Here is a 13,790-nt window from a genome sequence, read left to right as displayed (position 1 = left end):
CATTATAGTTAGAGTAAGAAAATCCCTTTACCTGGAACAGCTCTTGCTTGAAGTGATAGTAAGTATCTTATGATTGAGGCAGTGTAGTTTTATTTGTATGGTTTTCCTTGCAGGTGTCTCATTGAAGAGATTGCATTACCTCAATGTGAATCTTGTGAGGTTCTACTCTGCTGGCCACCTCTAAGAAGGATTTTTGTCTTAATGGGATCTATCAAGGAAACAAAACACAAACATTAGTGCTGTACACTGGAGTATTGTTACAACCTCTGTGAATACATCATCTTCAGAAACTGAAGATGGCAGGAAAAGAGATGAGTGAAATAACACCACCAAGTAAGTAAAGAGTCACTGCCTTTAAACCACTAAAGTAAATAAAGGTAACAATGTATAGTGATCGCTTAAGTCTGACAATGTGGGGAAAATCAACAACACTTAAGACAATTCTGTCACAGAAATTATATTTATTTGCAGCTGCACATACTAACTTCAAAAAAGACTGGGTTTTTTTTCTCTCCAGTTTAAAATGATCTCTTTTTTATGGATTTGAACTCCACATTATGATCTCTGGAATTACATTTGACTGGTCATTAACAGACTTATCAGGGACAGTACCAGTCAGACTCAGGGCACTGGGCTCATAATTAGGCTTTTTTGAAAAGCTACAGAGGTTTTCTAGTTTGCAGTTACTAATGGCATTCTTTAGCAATAATCCATGACTTGGCGAGAGTACACAGAATTTACCCCCGACTGGTGTGGACTGATGATGAGGGGGAAGCTTAGCAGTGCAGAGAAACTAATTTAGCATGATTCTTCCAGTGGTAAATGTACATTGTTGTAGTGTAATTTATTGTCATAAACTTAAATAAAATCCCACCAATATGACAATAAAAAAGAAGCACCACTTTCACAAAAGAGAAACTCTATGAATTAACGTATTCTCTTTCTCAACTACAGCTGCATTCAACAAAGCAGTTGTTGGGCAATGTTTGAACAAACTCGCAGTCCAAGGCCAGAATGTAGAAGAATACTTTAGTACATTTTGCCACAGAAAAGAAGCAGGCCTGAAAGCTGAGAAATCTCACATCAGTTTATCATGTGACATTATTGGATGACAGAATTCCCCTCTGATTTGCCAGAAAAATAAACAAAATTTACAGGGGACAGCTGGGCAAAAATATGGGGAAAATTGGGGATGTTCTCTAAGACTTTGGGCAAATGAGAGGAATAGTTTCAGGCAGTATGATTGATCATACTGTTGGTAACCATATTTCTCAACTCTCCACAGTTTTGCAGAACATACCTGATTTCTCTCATATTCAGCCCTGTCCTTCATAAAATATCTTATGGGTGGCATTACTGAGCATATTCCAATAGACAGTCTGGCCCCTGAAGAAAGCTTCAGCTGCTGGACTTCTTTTTATTGGTATGCGCTCAATTTAAAATTGGATTGTTGATTGTGTTCTTCAATCAGCATGCACATTTTTTAATACAAATAAGTGTTTATTGTATAACTACACTTATCCCCTTCTGGGTCAATCAGCTTACAAACATAAAGACATGGTCCTGCTTGAAGCTATATTCAGATCTCCTATAACTGAATGAATAGACATCTTGCACTGTGAATACAATATGTGTTAAATGAAATATCAATAGTGCTATAAGGTGTTAGACAAAAATCTAAGCTATTTTTGTATGAGGCAAAAGAAAAACTCAGTTTTAGCGTACGTTGTAAAATATTCTATTGTGTACTTTGTAGTCAGATTTTAAGTAAAATATGCCAGTGAAAAAGAAATTATAACATTTGTAGTCATGCCCAATGAGAATAATACGATTTAATGTACGTCACTGCCCCTAACAGGACATTAAAATCTAACACTTGTAAATGTAAGTGTCTCGCTGCACTTATTAATAATTCTGATCTTTTGGAGGAAGAAAGAGAAATGGCAATATGTGCCTTTATAAAAAGTGAAACGGTAAGCCACGGTGGTGCAGCGGTTGGCATTGTCGCCTCACAGCAAGAGTTTCTCCCATTCGATTCTCAGCTGGAGCGCCTTCTGTGTGGATACTGCATGTCCTCCCCGCGGTCGAGTGACATTAAAGATATGCAAGTAGGTGTGAGCGTGAATGGGCATGCCTTCGTTGAAGGTTGGGCATCGGGCTGGCAACTCGGCACCGTAAAAATACACTGCCAATCATGAGCGGACCGGAGTTCCACTGTGGTGACTCCTAACTGGGAAAAGCCGAAAGTCTTTAAATAAAAAGTGAAACGTACTGTTAAGTAAGTAATTCATCCAGATACTGGATCACTGATAAAAAGATAAAAGTTCTTTAGAAGCCAAATGAACAATAATAAATGCTGTAGTGGAGTAACACTTTGGAGCAATGCTTTAGAGTAACACTTTCTGGGTGATGTAATTGCTAAATCACTTCATGGCATTTTATAAGCAAATATTTTATTTAGTTGAAACATTACCTCTAGGATAGGAACATAAGAACATACGAGGTAAGCAATAATGAGGACCTTAAGATGCCTAGCCATATACACCTCATAGCAGACAAACTTAAAAGTTTTGCCACCTTTTTCAAACACTTAATAGTGCTCACATAAATAGAACAAGCTGTTCATGATACCCTGGTGTAAATTTATGTCTACCCATGCAGTCATCAAGACTAGTCTCAAAGGCAGCTATAGTAACACTTTGATCTGTCATTGTAACTTATTCTATAGGATAGGAATACATTGAATTAAAGAACTATCCCTCCAGTGAGCCTTGTTTATTTGTCGGTGTAGATATAGGTCCTTAGTGTGGTTGGTTGTAGATTCACTGACTTTGAGAAGAAACAGGAGGTCAAATAGGATTGAGCCTTTCATGGCTTGAAAAGTGAGACACAGGTCAATTTGTAGCAACCTGGAGGTCACTAAACATAAGGAGAGGCTTGCTAATGTATTGAAGTAGGTGAAAGATTTATGACCTTTAATTTTCTTGGTTAGAAATCTTTGGTGGCCTTTCCCATTAAGCAACATGCTTAGATTTGCACATACTGAAGGAGGCATGGTATTCAGAGATGGGTTCTGAAAAGGGAATTGTACATGGGTAGAATGGCATCTCTGGATCTTGAAGACATTCTCGTGGAAATTAACTGGCCAGATAGCAGGATTTCCTGACTGTGGTGGAAAGGTAATGATCAAATGAGATACAGAGTTGCCCACATAAATACCTATCTGTCTGAAGAGAAGTACCATTCAGAACATATCAGATGGGATTAACATTCCTGCTAAATGCTACCATGCTGCACTTTTTCATTTAGTTTGAGACTATTTTTGATATATCATGTATGTGCATATCCCAGCCCTTGCTGGAGCTATTTTGTGGCAGTGGATGAGCAGATAACAGTGACCAGTTTGCAGTCATCAGCAATCCTGGTCAGCCATACTTCTTGGAAGTTGGCTTGGATGTCTTGCAAAATAAATACCAAACAAGAGCTGACCCAAAACGAATCTTTGTGACACCCTACTAGTTGCAAATTACATTTGGTGAGGGAACCTGCACATTTCACAACTTAGAATCTTTTGGATAGACATTTTGCAATTAGCAGGCACTGTAGGGGTGACATTAAGCATGTGTAATTTTTCACAAACAGCAGCATAGGAGATAGTGTCACACATTGCCCTGATTGAGATAAGCAGTGTTCACAGAATCATCACCATCTCCAGCTTCTGTCACCTTTACAAAGAAGCTTAGTACATTCATGAGACAGGACCTGCCCTTCACAAAAGCAAACTGATTGGGCTTTAGATCAGTTTTGTTGCCTATGTCTGCATAAATGAGTCTTCTATGATACACTATATGGCTTTGCATATAAAGTTGGTGAGGCTGATGGGTCTATAATTACCTAGGTCTGTGGAGGGATCACTCTTGTGCAGAGGAGTCACAGTGGCTTGTGAAGGGTAGTCAAAGTGATTGTTCTCCAGACATCGGCTGAGGTTGCTAGTTTGTTCATCAGAATCCTAGGAATCATAGGACAATTCAAGGCAACCAAGTTTTGCAAGCATTATGCCTTGTCAACAATCACCATTAGACTGTACCTTCTCTCTTAAGGAGGGCTTAGCCAGTGAAGCCTGGGGTGCAATTATAAATACTCATCATCCACGTCCTATTTGAATGAAGAAAGTAGATCACATTGCTTAAGCAGCAGGAGGAGTTTATTCCAGAGGTGCTGAGTAATAAACTTGTCTCTCAACTGTGTTGTCCTAATCTGCTTATGAAGATTTAGATCACTGGTTCTGGTATTAGTGGGCCTAATTGACTTATGTAGCTTCTAGAGATTCAGGACAACTGGGTCCCTAATGGCATGGAATCAAGGCACAGATCTCATTTGAGGAGGCTAGATGGTTCTGAATAAAGGGACAGTACTCTTTTGGTAGCTTAAGGTTTTTAGGCCAGTGATCTTCTTAGTTAGGAACCTCTGGGGTTTTCTGTTTAATACTTCTAGTGCTGGGTGGGAGGTTGGCATAATGATTAAGGTGTTTACCTTACAAACAAAAGGTGCAAGGTTTGATTCTCACATGGGGTAACTGGCTAGGCTTAAAGTGGTCCACAAGGACAGTTAGCCTAGTATTAATCTATGAACTATGAACTATGAGCTGTACATTCCAGTAGAGGCAGTGGCTTCAATAATATATATATATATATATATATATATATATATATATATATATATATATATATATGGTTCTAGGTTATAACACCGACAGCACACAACATCGACAACGACATCACCGACACCACATCATCGACAGTTCACAAACACGACACCGCACACTCAACACATCATCACAACAACCAATAAATAAAACAAATTCCCTGACCAAAAACCACACACACAACACAAGCACACCTAAACCCTAACAAACAAACATTAAACCTTACATACACAACTATCCACAACCCTAACCGAAACCCTAACCCTAAGGTCCGTCACTAACCCTAACTCACTTAACCCGCCCCTAACCCAAACCAATTCACTACTGCACCCTTACCTAACCCGCGCCCTAACCCTAACTCACTTAACCCGCCCCTAACCCAAAACATTCACTACTGCACCCTTACCTAACTCGTGCCCTAACCCTAACTCACTTAACCCACCCCTACCCCTACAGACCGTCAACATCGCACACTTACCTTACTCGCACCCTAATGTCCGTCGCTACCGCATACTTACACATCCTTTCCCCATCTCGGTGTTCTCCGCGTCGGTGTTTTCATCCGTCGATCTTCTGGCGTCGGTGATTTCACTGTCGGTCTTCTCATCTGTTGACGTTGTAACCTAGACCCATATATATATATAGGGGACAAGGAACTCTTTAGGTCTTGGATGACATTCCTTTGGTAATTAACTGCACTACACAGACGAATTTCCTGACCATTGTCATATGGTGATCAAAGGAAAAGGAATTGTTAACCCATTTCAAGGTCGCTCACAACATTCTGAGATTGAAGTGTGATATCATCTATGCTGTGTGCCTGGGGAAACAGGGTGTCTACCAAATTTAGCAATGTTACATTTTTAGCATTTAATTTAAGCCCATTTTCAGTACACCATGTATTTACAAGTGTATGCGCTCTTTGTAGCTTGGGGATCAGAGGGGGATTTCATAATGATTCCCAAGTTGCAGGAGAGCTAACAATTTAGTTAGCTAGAGATCTTGTTTATTGGACTGGAGACTAGAAATGTCAATACCGAATAAAAGAGGTCCTAGCACTGAACCCTGCACCACACCACTGGTCATATTCATACTCTCTGACACCGCACTTGAACCCACACTGAGTGGGTTCTTTGTTTTAGCTAATTGTTGATCCATCTTACTACACAGAGCTCTGTTTTTAATGCATTAAGTTTAGTATCCATGCTAGCATGGGGATAGTGTCAAATGCTTTGGCTAGATCATGGTATACCATGTGGACAACAAGTTAACAGCTTGTGCTGCCCTTTCAATGAAGTTTACCAGATTTGTCAGACGCAATCTGGCCTTTACAAAGCTAAATAGTAGCAGGTCTAGTCTGATGAGATTTTTAATCTGAAATTTTATCAAATCAGTTATAACATATTCCATGGACTTTCATGTGAGACTTGTCAGGCTGAAGGGCTTATAATTTCCAGGGCTTGTGGTGTGTCCAGTTTTATGGTGTGTCATCACCACTGCTGTGCACCATATGTCTGGGACAAGGCCTACTGCCAGGTTCAGGTTAAATAGCTTCAGGAGTGTCTCAGCCCGGGCTTGTTTAGTACTGTTTATTAAACAGACAGGTAAATTTTCAGGTGATATGCGAATAGTGATTTTTGGTCTTTGACAGCCCTTTTAATACATATCTTTCGTGATGATGGGGAGTTTGAGAGATATGGGAATAGGAGGGTTTGGATAGTCATATCTGTAGTAAAACGTGCATTTGATTTCCTTTAAGCTACTGAGTTTGTATCACATCTGCTTGGTCAATATTCCTAAATGTGCATTTAATTTCCTTTAAGCTACTGAGTTTGCATCACATCTGCTTGGTCAATATTCCTAAATGTGCATTTAATTTCCTTTAAGCTACTGAGTTTGCATCACATCTGCTTGGTCAATATTCCTAAATGTGCATTTAATTTCCTTTAAGCTACTGAGTTTGTATCACATCTGCTTGGTCAATATTCCTAAATGTGCATTTAATTTCCTTTAAGCTACTGAGTTTGTATCACATCTGCTTGGTCAATATTCCTAAATGTGCATTTAATTTCCTTTAAGCTCCTGAGTTTGTATCACATCTGCTTGGTCAATATTCCTAATAACTGAGAGTCCAATACACAAATCTGGGTGCTCAATCTACTACAGGTCCATGGAAACTTGTCACATCAAAAACAATAGAAAATGATTTTACACTGGGACAAGCCCCCTGCATCCCCCAGGCAGGAGGGTCTCCCCATCATATTCAAACTTCAGCATTCTCACTCCATCGTTGCTGCACTTTATACAAAGTACGATCAGAGACAGGTAATTAAAATCTTATCTTGCTCTTTCTTTGGGGCTGCAAACTCATTCCAGTCATTACACTGTTTCTGTGGTGTGAAGCAAACAAGCAAAGAACAGTTACAAAAAGTATCACAGAGCTTGAGCAAGTATGCACAAGCATGTGTGATACATGCAAAAATCCCTCAAGCAGGTATTGTAAGCTGAAAAGAAGACATCAGACATTCTTTGTGTTCACAATTAATTACAATTATTTACTGAATTATGCTTTACTACCTTCCTCCATTCAGGGATGTAGTGGATTTCGTTCTCTTTGCTTTTTCACTTAAGATGCTATAAAGTCTGAAAAAGAAAGTCTATGAATATTTTTTTTAACAACAGCATTTCATTCAGTTCCACACAGTATCTACGTTAGCAAATCATTTTACTATCATACAGTAAGCCTGTGGTTAAAACATTATACTATTACAAAACATGCATACTGCTATATTAAACACAGTAATAACAATGGAGCTGCAGAGCACCGATTTAGGTCTTTTGTTGCAGGAGGTAGAGTAACAAAATAGAACTTCTTACAGAGTATACTGAAACAGTTCATATATAACAAGGTATTTGAAAAGTGCTCAGGTAGAAAAAAATAACTTCTGTCCCTTCCACCTCTAACATATCAGTGCTATTCCTTAATAAATGATTATTTCTTATCAGCTCAATAGGGCATAATTTTAAAGTGCTATTACTATAGACATTTTTAAACAAAAGGTGTGATACTTATCATCTATCAAAGAAGGAAAAGTGCAAACCAATAAACATAACTGCTGTGGGTTACACTGTACAGTGGACTAACAAAATAACCCATAATACTAGATTTCAGGGAAAAATATTCCTTAACTGGAATGAACATGTAGCAGACTTAAGAAATTATATATAAATGGTAACAAGAAAGAAATACTATATAATGGAGGTGAATCCAGTTAAATAATATAGAAATTGCCTACATGCTTCTGTCTAGAAGATTTCTGGAAGGTGCGATTAACTGATATGTTACTATAAAGTTAGTTTTAAACCCTTGTTTGTTCTTTTAACCACTATAACAGGGGACAACTACCATACCTGCCTGAAACAACTGTAACACCTTCCTTGAACAGCTATGTTTATATATAGAGTAAGAGTTTTTTTCCCAGAATCCAGTGTGATCAGTAAATACAAGTACAACAATGCCCACATTTTTGAGGGTTTCTGAGAGTTAGGGGTTAAGCCATGGCAGGTGAGAGGGCTTACACAAACAGAACACGTTTGGGAAGAAGTGGTTTTGTATATCTAGAAGAGCTCTGTTAAGGAATGAGGCACTATCATTTGTGTTAGACAGAGAGAGGAGTGTTTGCCTGTTAAGGAATGAGGCACTATCATTTGTGTTAGACAGAGAGAGGAGTGTTTGACTGTTACTGGTTTTAATGGCATTTTTGATAGCTTGGGGTTATGGATGAGATCAGTGTGGCTTCGGTACACTCCTGAACCACCTCCAGGAAGGCATTTACATGTACAGTCATTCATGAAATTTCTAGGACGTTTAAATCAGCACAGCCACCCTTCCCATGTTGTGCAAGTGAACTAGCCAAAAATCTGTGTTTAGCCATCATGGAGGAGGTAAAGACTAGGGATTTTAATAGTAAGGTAGAACTGTGAGGTGTGTGAATATGTGTATGTGTAATGTGAGGGTGTGTGTGTGTGTGTGTGTGTGTGTGTGTGTGTGTAAAATGCCCCAGTTAGGTATATCTGGTGGTTAGTGTTACTCAGGCTCAAACAAAAGCCTGAATTCTCCACCCATACCACCACTTGTGATTCAGGGAGTTGAGTCCATAGTTTTCAACTGTCTCAATTTTTCAGTCTTCCTATCTTTCAGGAAACACCTGGTAACACATAACACTTTATTTTTGCAACTTTCTAAGATTATACAAGCAATATTTAAAATGTGTCCCTGGTTTTGGGCCTTTGCCCCCCCCCCCCAAGTAACTGTTGGCTTTTTCCAGATTTCTTGTGCTGTGAAGTTGAGAGATTTAGTTCAGTGTCAAGTGGATTTTACAAGCAGCTGATAACTTCAGGGGAAGAGAAGTTTAGTTCTACTTATGCTAAGTCATTTGCATTGTTAGTAGCACAACAGGTAGTATACTTGCTTTTGATGCAGAAGGCTGTGGGTTCTACTCCCACAGTATGCAGATGGATTGCTGACACTGTACTGTGTTGTACTTTAAAGGGAGTGGATGCTGCAGTCCTATGAATGTCCTCCTTTGGAGGAGTTACCTACTAACTATGTTTCTGTTTTCATTCCCCATTGCAAAATTACTAGCTTATCATTTTTTTAATGTAGCATACACAAGTTATTCTTCAAGGGAAACAAGCACTTTATCTGTAGATGAAACAATGAAATATAAAATTGTTTGCTAGCAGCAACCTCTTCATTAGTTACAGATCCCTTTAATGTGGAATTATTTAGATGACTTACTTCTGCAGAGATTTTGCATATTTACTGATATTGGTGGATTGTAATGACAAAGGTTTGAGTGGCCTTTTATGGTTGAAATTTTCTGAAATGGGTAGTTTTTTCATTATTGGTTCATACATTTTGTTTCATTGCTTACTAGAAGACTGTTCCAAACTACAAATTTAAAACACATTCTAACAAGTGGTGTTGTATTATACAAGGAATATAATTTAATACAATCAGGTTAATGAAATCAGGAAGGTGAATCAAAGAATGCATACATGTATGCTTGCTCACAGGATGCAGGAGATCAAAACAGGGGAAAAGACCATTTACCAATGGAGTCCCCCTGGGTTCGGTGCTGAGACTTTTTCTGTTTGGCATATATCTCAAAAGTAAAAAGAAATTCCAAAGGGCTTTGGCCAACTAAGTTTGAGATGACTGTAAGCTAGGAGCAGTTATTGAATCCCCAAATGACTTAACCATCGTGCAGGAAGGTTTGTCCCAAACAATAACTGGTGCAAAATCATGAATTGAAGCTAAACTCCAAGAAATACATTATCATATCCTTTGGGAAGTCATCGACTCCAGGGAACTGCCAGATTAACAATGGTCCCTGAGAACTGACCCAGTTGTTTCGCATTTGGGAACTTGTGTGTACAGTGACCTAACCTTTGACCAATATGTGCCCAGAGTCATAAGAAAGTCTTTATATATTGCACAGCTTATAAACAAATTGATTGTCACTAGATCTATAGATGTTATTGTCCCCTTTATAAAGCCCTCATTAGGTCAATCATTTTGTATAATGCCCACTTTGGAATGTATCTGTCCAGACCCATGCAACAATTGGAATACCCACAGAGATACCTTACTAAAAGGATACAAGTCCTAAACAATAGGTCTTGCATGGACCACCTCAAAGATTTATCGTTATACTCAGTATCCTACACAGTGCTTAGAAGTGACATGTCTGGCATACAAGGCATCCTCTGACCTAATACAGATGGACTAACTGAACATCAGCAAGTCAAATGGCATCAGAAATACTCAGTCCAAGTATCTAAACTGAATGTTGTGGAGAGATGGATATATGTCACAGAGGCTACCACTGTTCCAGAATAGACTATCCATTCAAGTAAAACAAAGCTCAACCCTGTCTATATTAAAATGCAATTTGGATCTAAGGATGGATAATAGAAAATGTACTCATGGATTGCACCTCATGCCACTAATGGATAGAGGCAGTTCCTAAATGCTGCATCCCTTACATGGGTCTCCTCAAATTATCTATAGTATGATCACATTTATTCTCACTAGGGCTAATATACAATTAACAGCCCCGGGATAGGTAAGACAATCAGGAAATGTTAATTCAAGCACCAAAACGGAAACTGGATAAGCTTAAAATGTCCTCCAAGTGAACCTATGTTGTGGTAGCAAATAGTTCTAAAAAACTTCCCTTTTAGATCACTAAGTACCCCTCTCATCCCCCCCCCCCCAGTCTTCAACAGCCTCCAGCACCTATGTTGCTTTTAGATTTATTTTTATATAATAATTATTTTGCTTTTAGAAATGAGTGCAATCAACACATAAAAGGAGCTGTGATGGTTGTAAGGCCAGCCCAGCTTTCACCAATTCGGTTTTATGTCACTGGGGAAATGAATCATAATATAAGAACCCATTATCTGATATGTCAACTTTTATATAAGATTTGCTAGTGATATCACCAGTACCTTGGACTTGAACCAGAGTCTGGTGTTGGGAGATGGAGTTGAATAGGAAGAAGATGTGCAACTCTGAAATTATTGAATAAATGAAAGACTATAAAGCATCTTATCACATTTGTGAAATATAGTTTTGCAAGAAAAAGTGGCTGAAAAACACTGAACTTTTGTTGACTTCGTTAAACTTGTGAGTGGACTGTAAAGCGTATACCCCTTTATATCATTAATGTTTAGAAGGACACTAAAAGAGGGAAAACTAACTGTAAGTAAAACATTTTTTGTTCTTATTAGTATTTGGATAAAACGTTTCATGATATAAACTGCATGTTATATACAGTAAAACAGTTTTGTGTAATGTGTAGTCAGGGTATTTTCCATGTTGGGGATCTTTTCAGTGACTGTTGTATAAGTTAAAGATATTAAAGTAAACAAGTATTTTTAGTTGTAAGAAATATAGGTTTTACAGGATAACAAGAAAAAAGGCTAGACAAAAGTAGGGGTGGATGTAAAAGTGCACTGATTATATTATATGTAGAGTTAGGATATTTTCTCTTTTTATTTTATGAGGGTGGATGTCTAGATGACTACCTTTGGCTTAACCTATAAGCATGTAGGCTTTAAAAATAAGGCAAGATGGTGAATGCCATGAAAATGTTGAGCTTTTTACTACTGCAAAGATATTTGCCTGTTTGTTTTCTACTGGTAAATGATCAGTGGAGTCAAGATATCTACAGCTAAGAGCAGCTGAGCATTATTTTCTAAGTGAAATTTGCAAAGACTCATTGCTGAATACAAATCCATGGAGAGATGTTGTCTGCAGTTGCAAGCAGTTAATCTTCAGAATTCTTTATAGAAATGCAAAATTTAAAGGAACAATGGCAAGCAGTTCAGTCAAAAAATAAGTTTGAAATTAAGGGAAGTGAATAAGATGTAACAATCTCCTTCGCAATATTAATATTTTAATGCAGTTAATAGAACAGTGTACAATTTTGTTTTATTTACAGTTAGCCAGTGCACTTTTTCTTAGGGCTAAAAGTTAATGATTTCTGAAAGTATACAAGTTGTTTTTCATATCTGGGAGGGGAAAAGAGATAAGGAAATAACAGATTGCAGTTAGTGGAAGTGGGAGCACAGGCTGTAGTATGTGCTTTAGCATGGGTCACCTTAATTTTAGTTTAGATAATGCCTGCAAGTGCAGCTATCAATTTGGAGAAATTGTTCCATTCTGAAGAATTAAACTTCATATTTTGAAGATGTACATAGTTTTGCATGTTTGTTCCAAATTAATAGGGGATGGGGGTGTTTTCTTTTTGTATTTTTTTAAGGCTTTCATTAAAACAAAAAGGCTCGAAAATGTGACATAGGTTCAAATGCATATGAGAAGAAACAACTGTATGGAAGATCAGCCTGCAAAAACATTAGGATATGCATGTAACGCAAAAGTTGGAAATACACATAAAAAACTGCCATGTATGATAGGTGGGAACAGCAGCTTTTTATCATGGTGGCTGTGCTGTCTATATTGTCCTGGAATGTGAATGGTCTTACAGGTAGAGATAAAAAGGTAAGAGTATTGAATTATAGTAAGAAATGCAAAGTGCAAATAGTAATGCTGCAGCAGACACACTTAGAAAGGAATGAGCATGTGAATTTGACAAAGAGAGGACTTCTGAATAGATATTCAGCAGAATATCAGGGACAGTGGAAATGGGGAGTAATTATACTAATTGCTAGAGAGGCTCCAATAGTGATATATGAGGAAAAAAAGACAAAAAATATAGATTTGGGATAATAAGGGGCTATTGGCAAGGGGGAGGATTACAATGGCATGCATTTTTTTATTCCACTGAAAACTACTGTTATGGAGCTTCAGAAAATTTTGGTAGAAATAATTAGCTTTCAGCAGGGAATATTATTTATAGGTGGGAACTGGAATTTGGTTTATAATAGTGAGAATGTATCAGAGACCTAGAAGGGACAATATAACAAAAGAAGGCAGATTTCTAAAAAAAAATGAAAATATTTGGCATTGTAGATGTGAATCCATTAGAAGGAACTCAGACAGGGTTTGCATATTATTCCCCAAGGTACAATAATTGGGCTAGACTAAGCAGTTAAGTGAAAAAAATTAAGTCTGGAATTAAGGGAAGTGAATAAGAGGTAGCAATTTCCTTAAACAGCATGAAAAATTATATTTCACAGGAACATGTGCATTAATTGAAAGCTTTTACACGTATCCAATAACTATTTCTGATTATGCACCAATAAAAACTAAGATAAAAATGCAGAGTAATGAAGTAAAAAATAAGCGTCTATATCACATTATTGGATAATGACAAGAGCGAATGCTCTTTCATCGAACCAATAATGTAGAAACCAAAACAAAACACGAACACATGGAACAGCAATTTTTTTCCCAGGGAAAAAGACGGCCCACCAATTTTTTTCCCTGGGAAAAAAATCGATGTTCTGTGACTTTGCTATTTTCTCCTTTTGACATTATCAGATCAATGAAAGAGCATTCGCTCTTTTCATCATCAGATAAGACAATATAAGTTCCCACTTACCTGTTAAAAAA

At 37.7% G+C, this 13,790-nt stretch overlaps 1 protein-coding gene across 2 annotated transcripts in view; it reads right to left on the bottom strand.

Moving 5' to 3' along the window:
• The window catches only part of LOC122811984 (proto-oncogene Mas-like), a 265,201-nt gene that overhangs the window by 96,717 nt on the left and 154,694 nt on the right, over positions 1-13,790 (bottom strand). The window contains exons 2-3 of one of the 2 annotated variants that reach the window (XM_044084189.1): positions 7,283-7,348; positions 32-208 (exon numbers count right to left, since the gene is read on the bottom strand). Coding sequence is in view for 1 of the 2 variants with exons in the window: in XM_044084188.1 (XP_043940123.1) it covers positions 7,283-7,292 (10 nt within the window). In the remaining variant the exon portion in view is untranslated. The remainder of the gene's footprint in view (positions 1-31; positions 209-7,282; positions 7,349-13,790) is intronic. The other variant, XM_044084188.1, reaches the window with a different exon arrangement.

The sequence above is a fragment of the Protopterus annectens genome, chromosome 9.part0 (assembly GCF_019279795.1).
Source record: "Protopterus annectens isolate FY-2018-M chromosome 9.part0, PAN1.0, whole genome shotgun sequence".
Classification (NCBI taxonomy): Eukaryota; Metazoa; Chordata; order Ceratodontiformes; family Protopteridae; genus Protopterus; species Protopterus annectens.
This window is presented reverse-complemented; position numbering and strand designations above follow the sequence as displayed.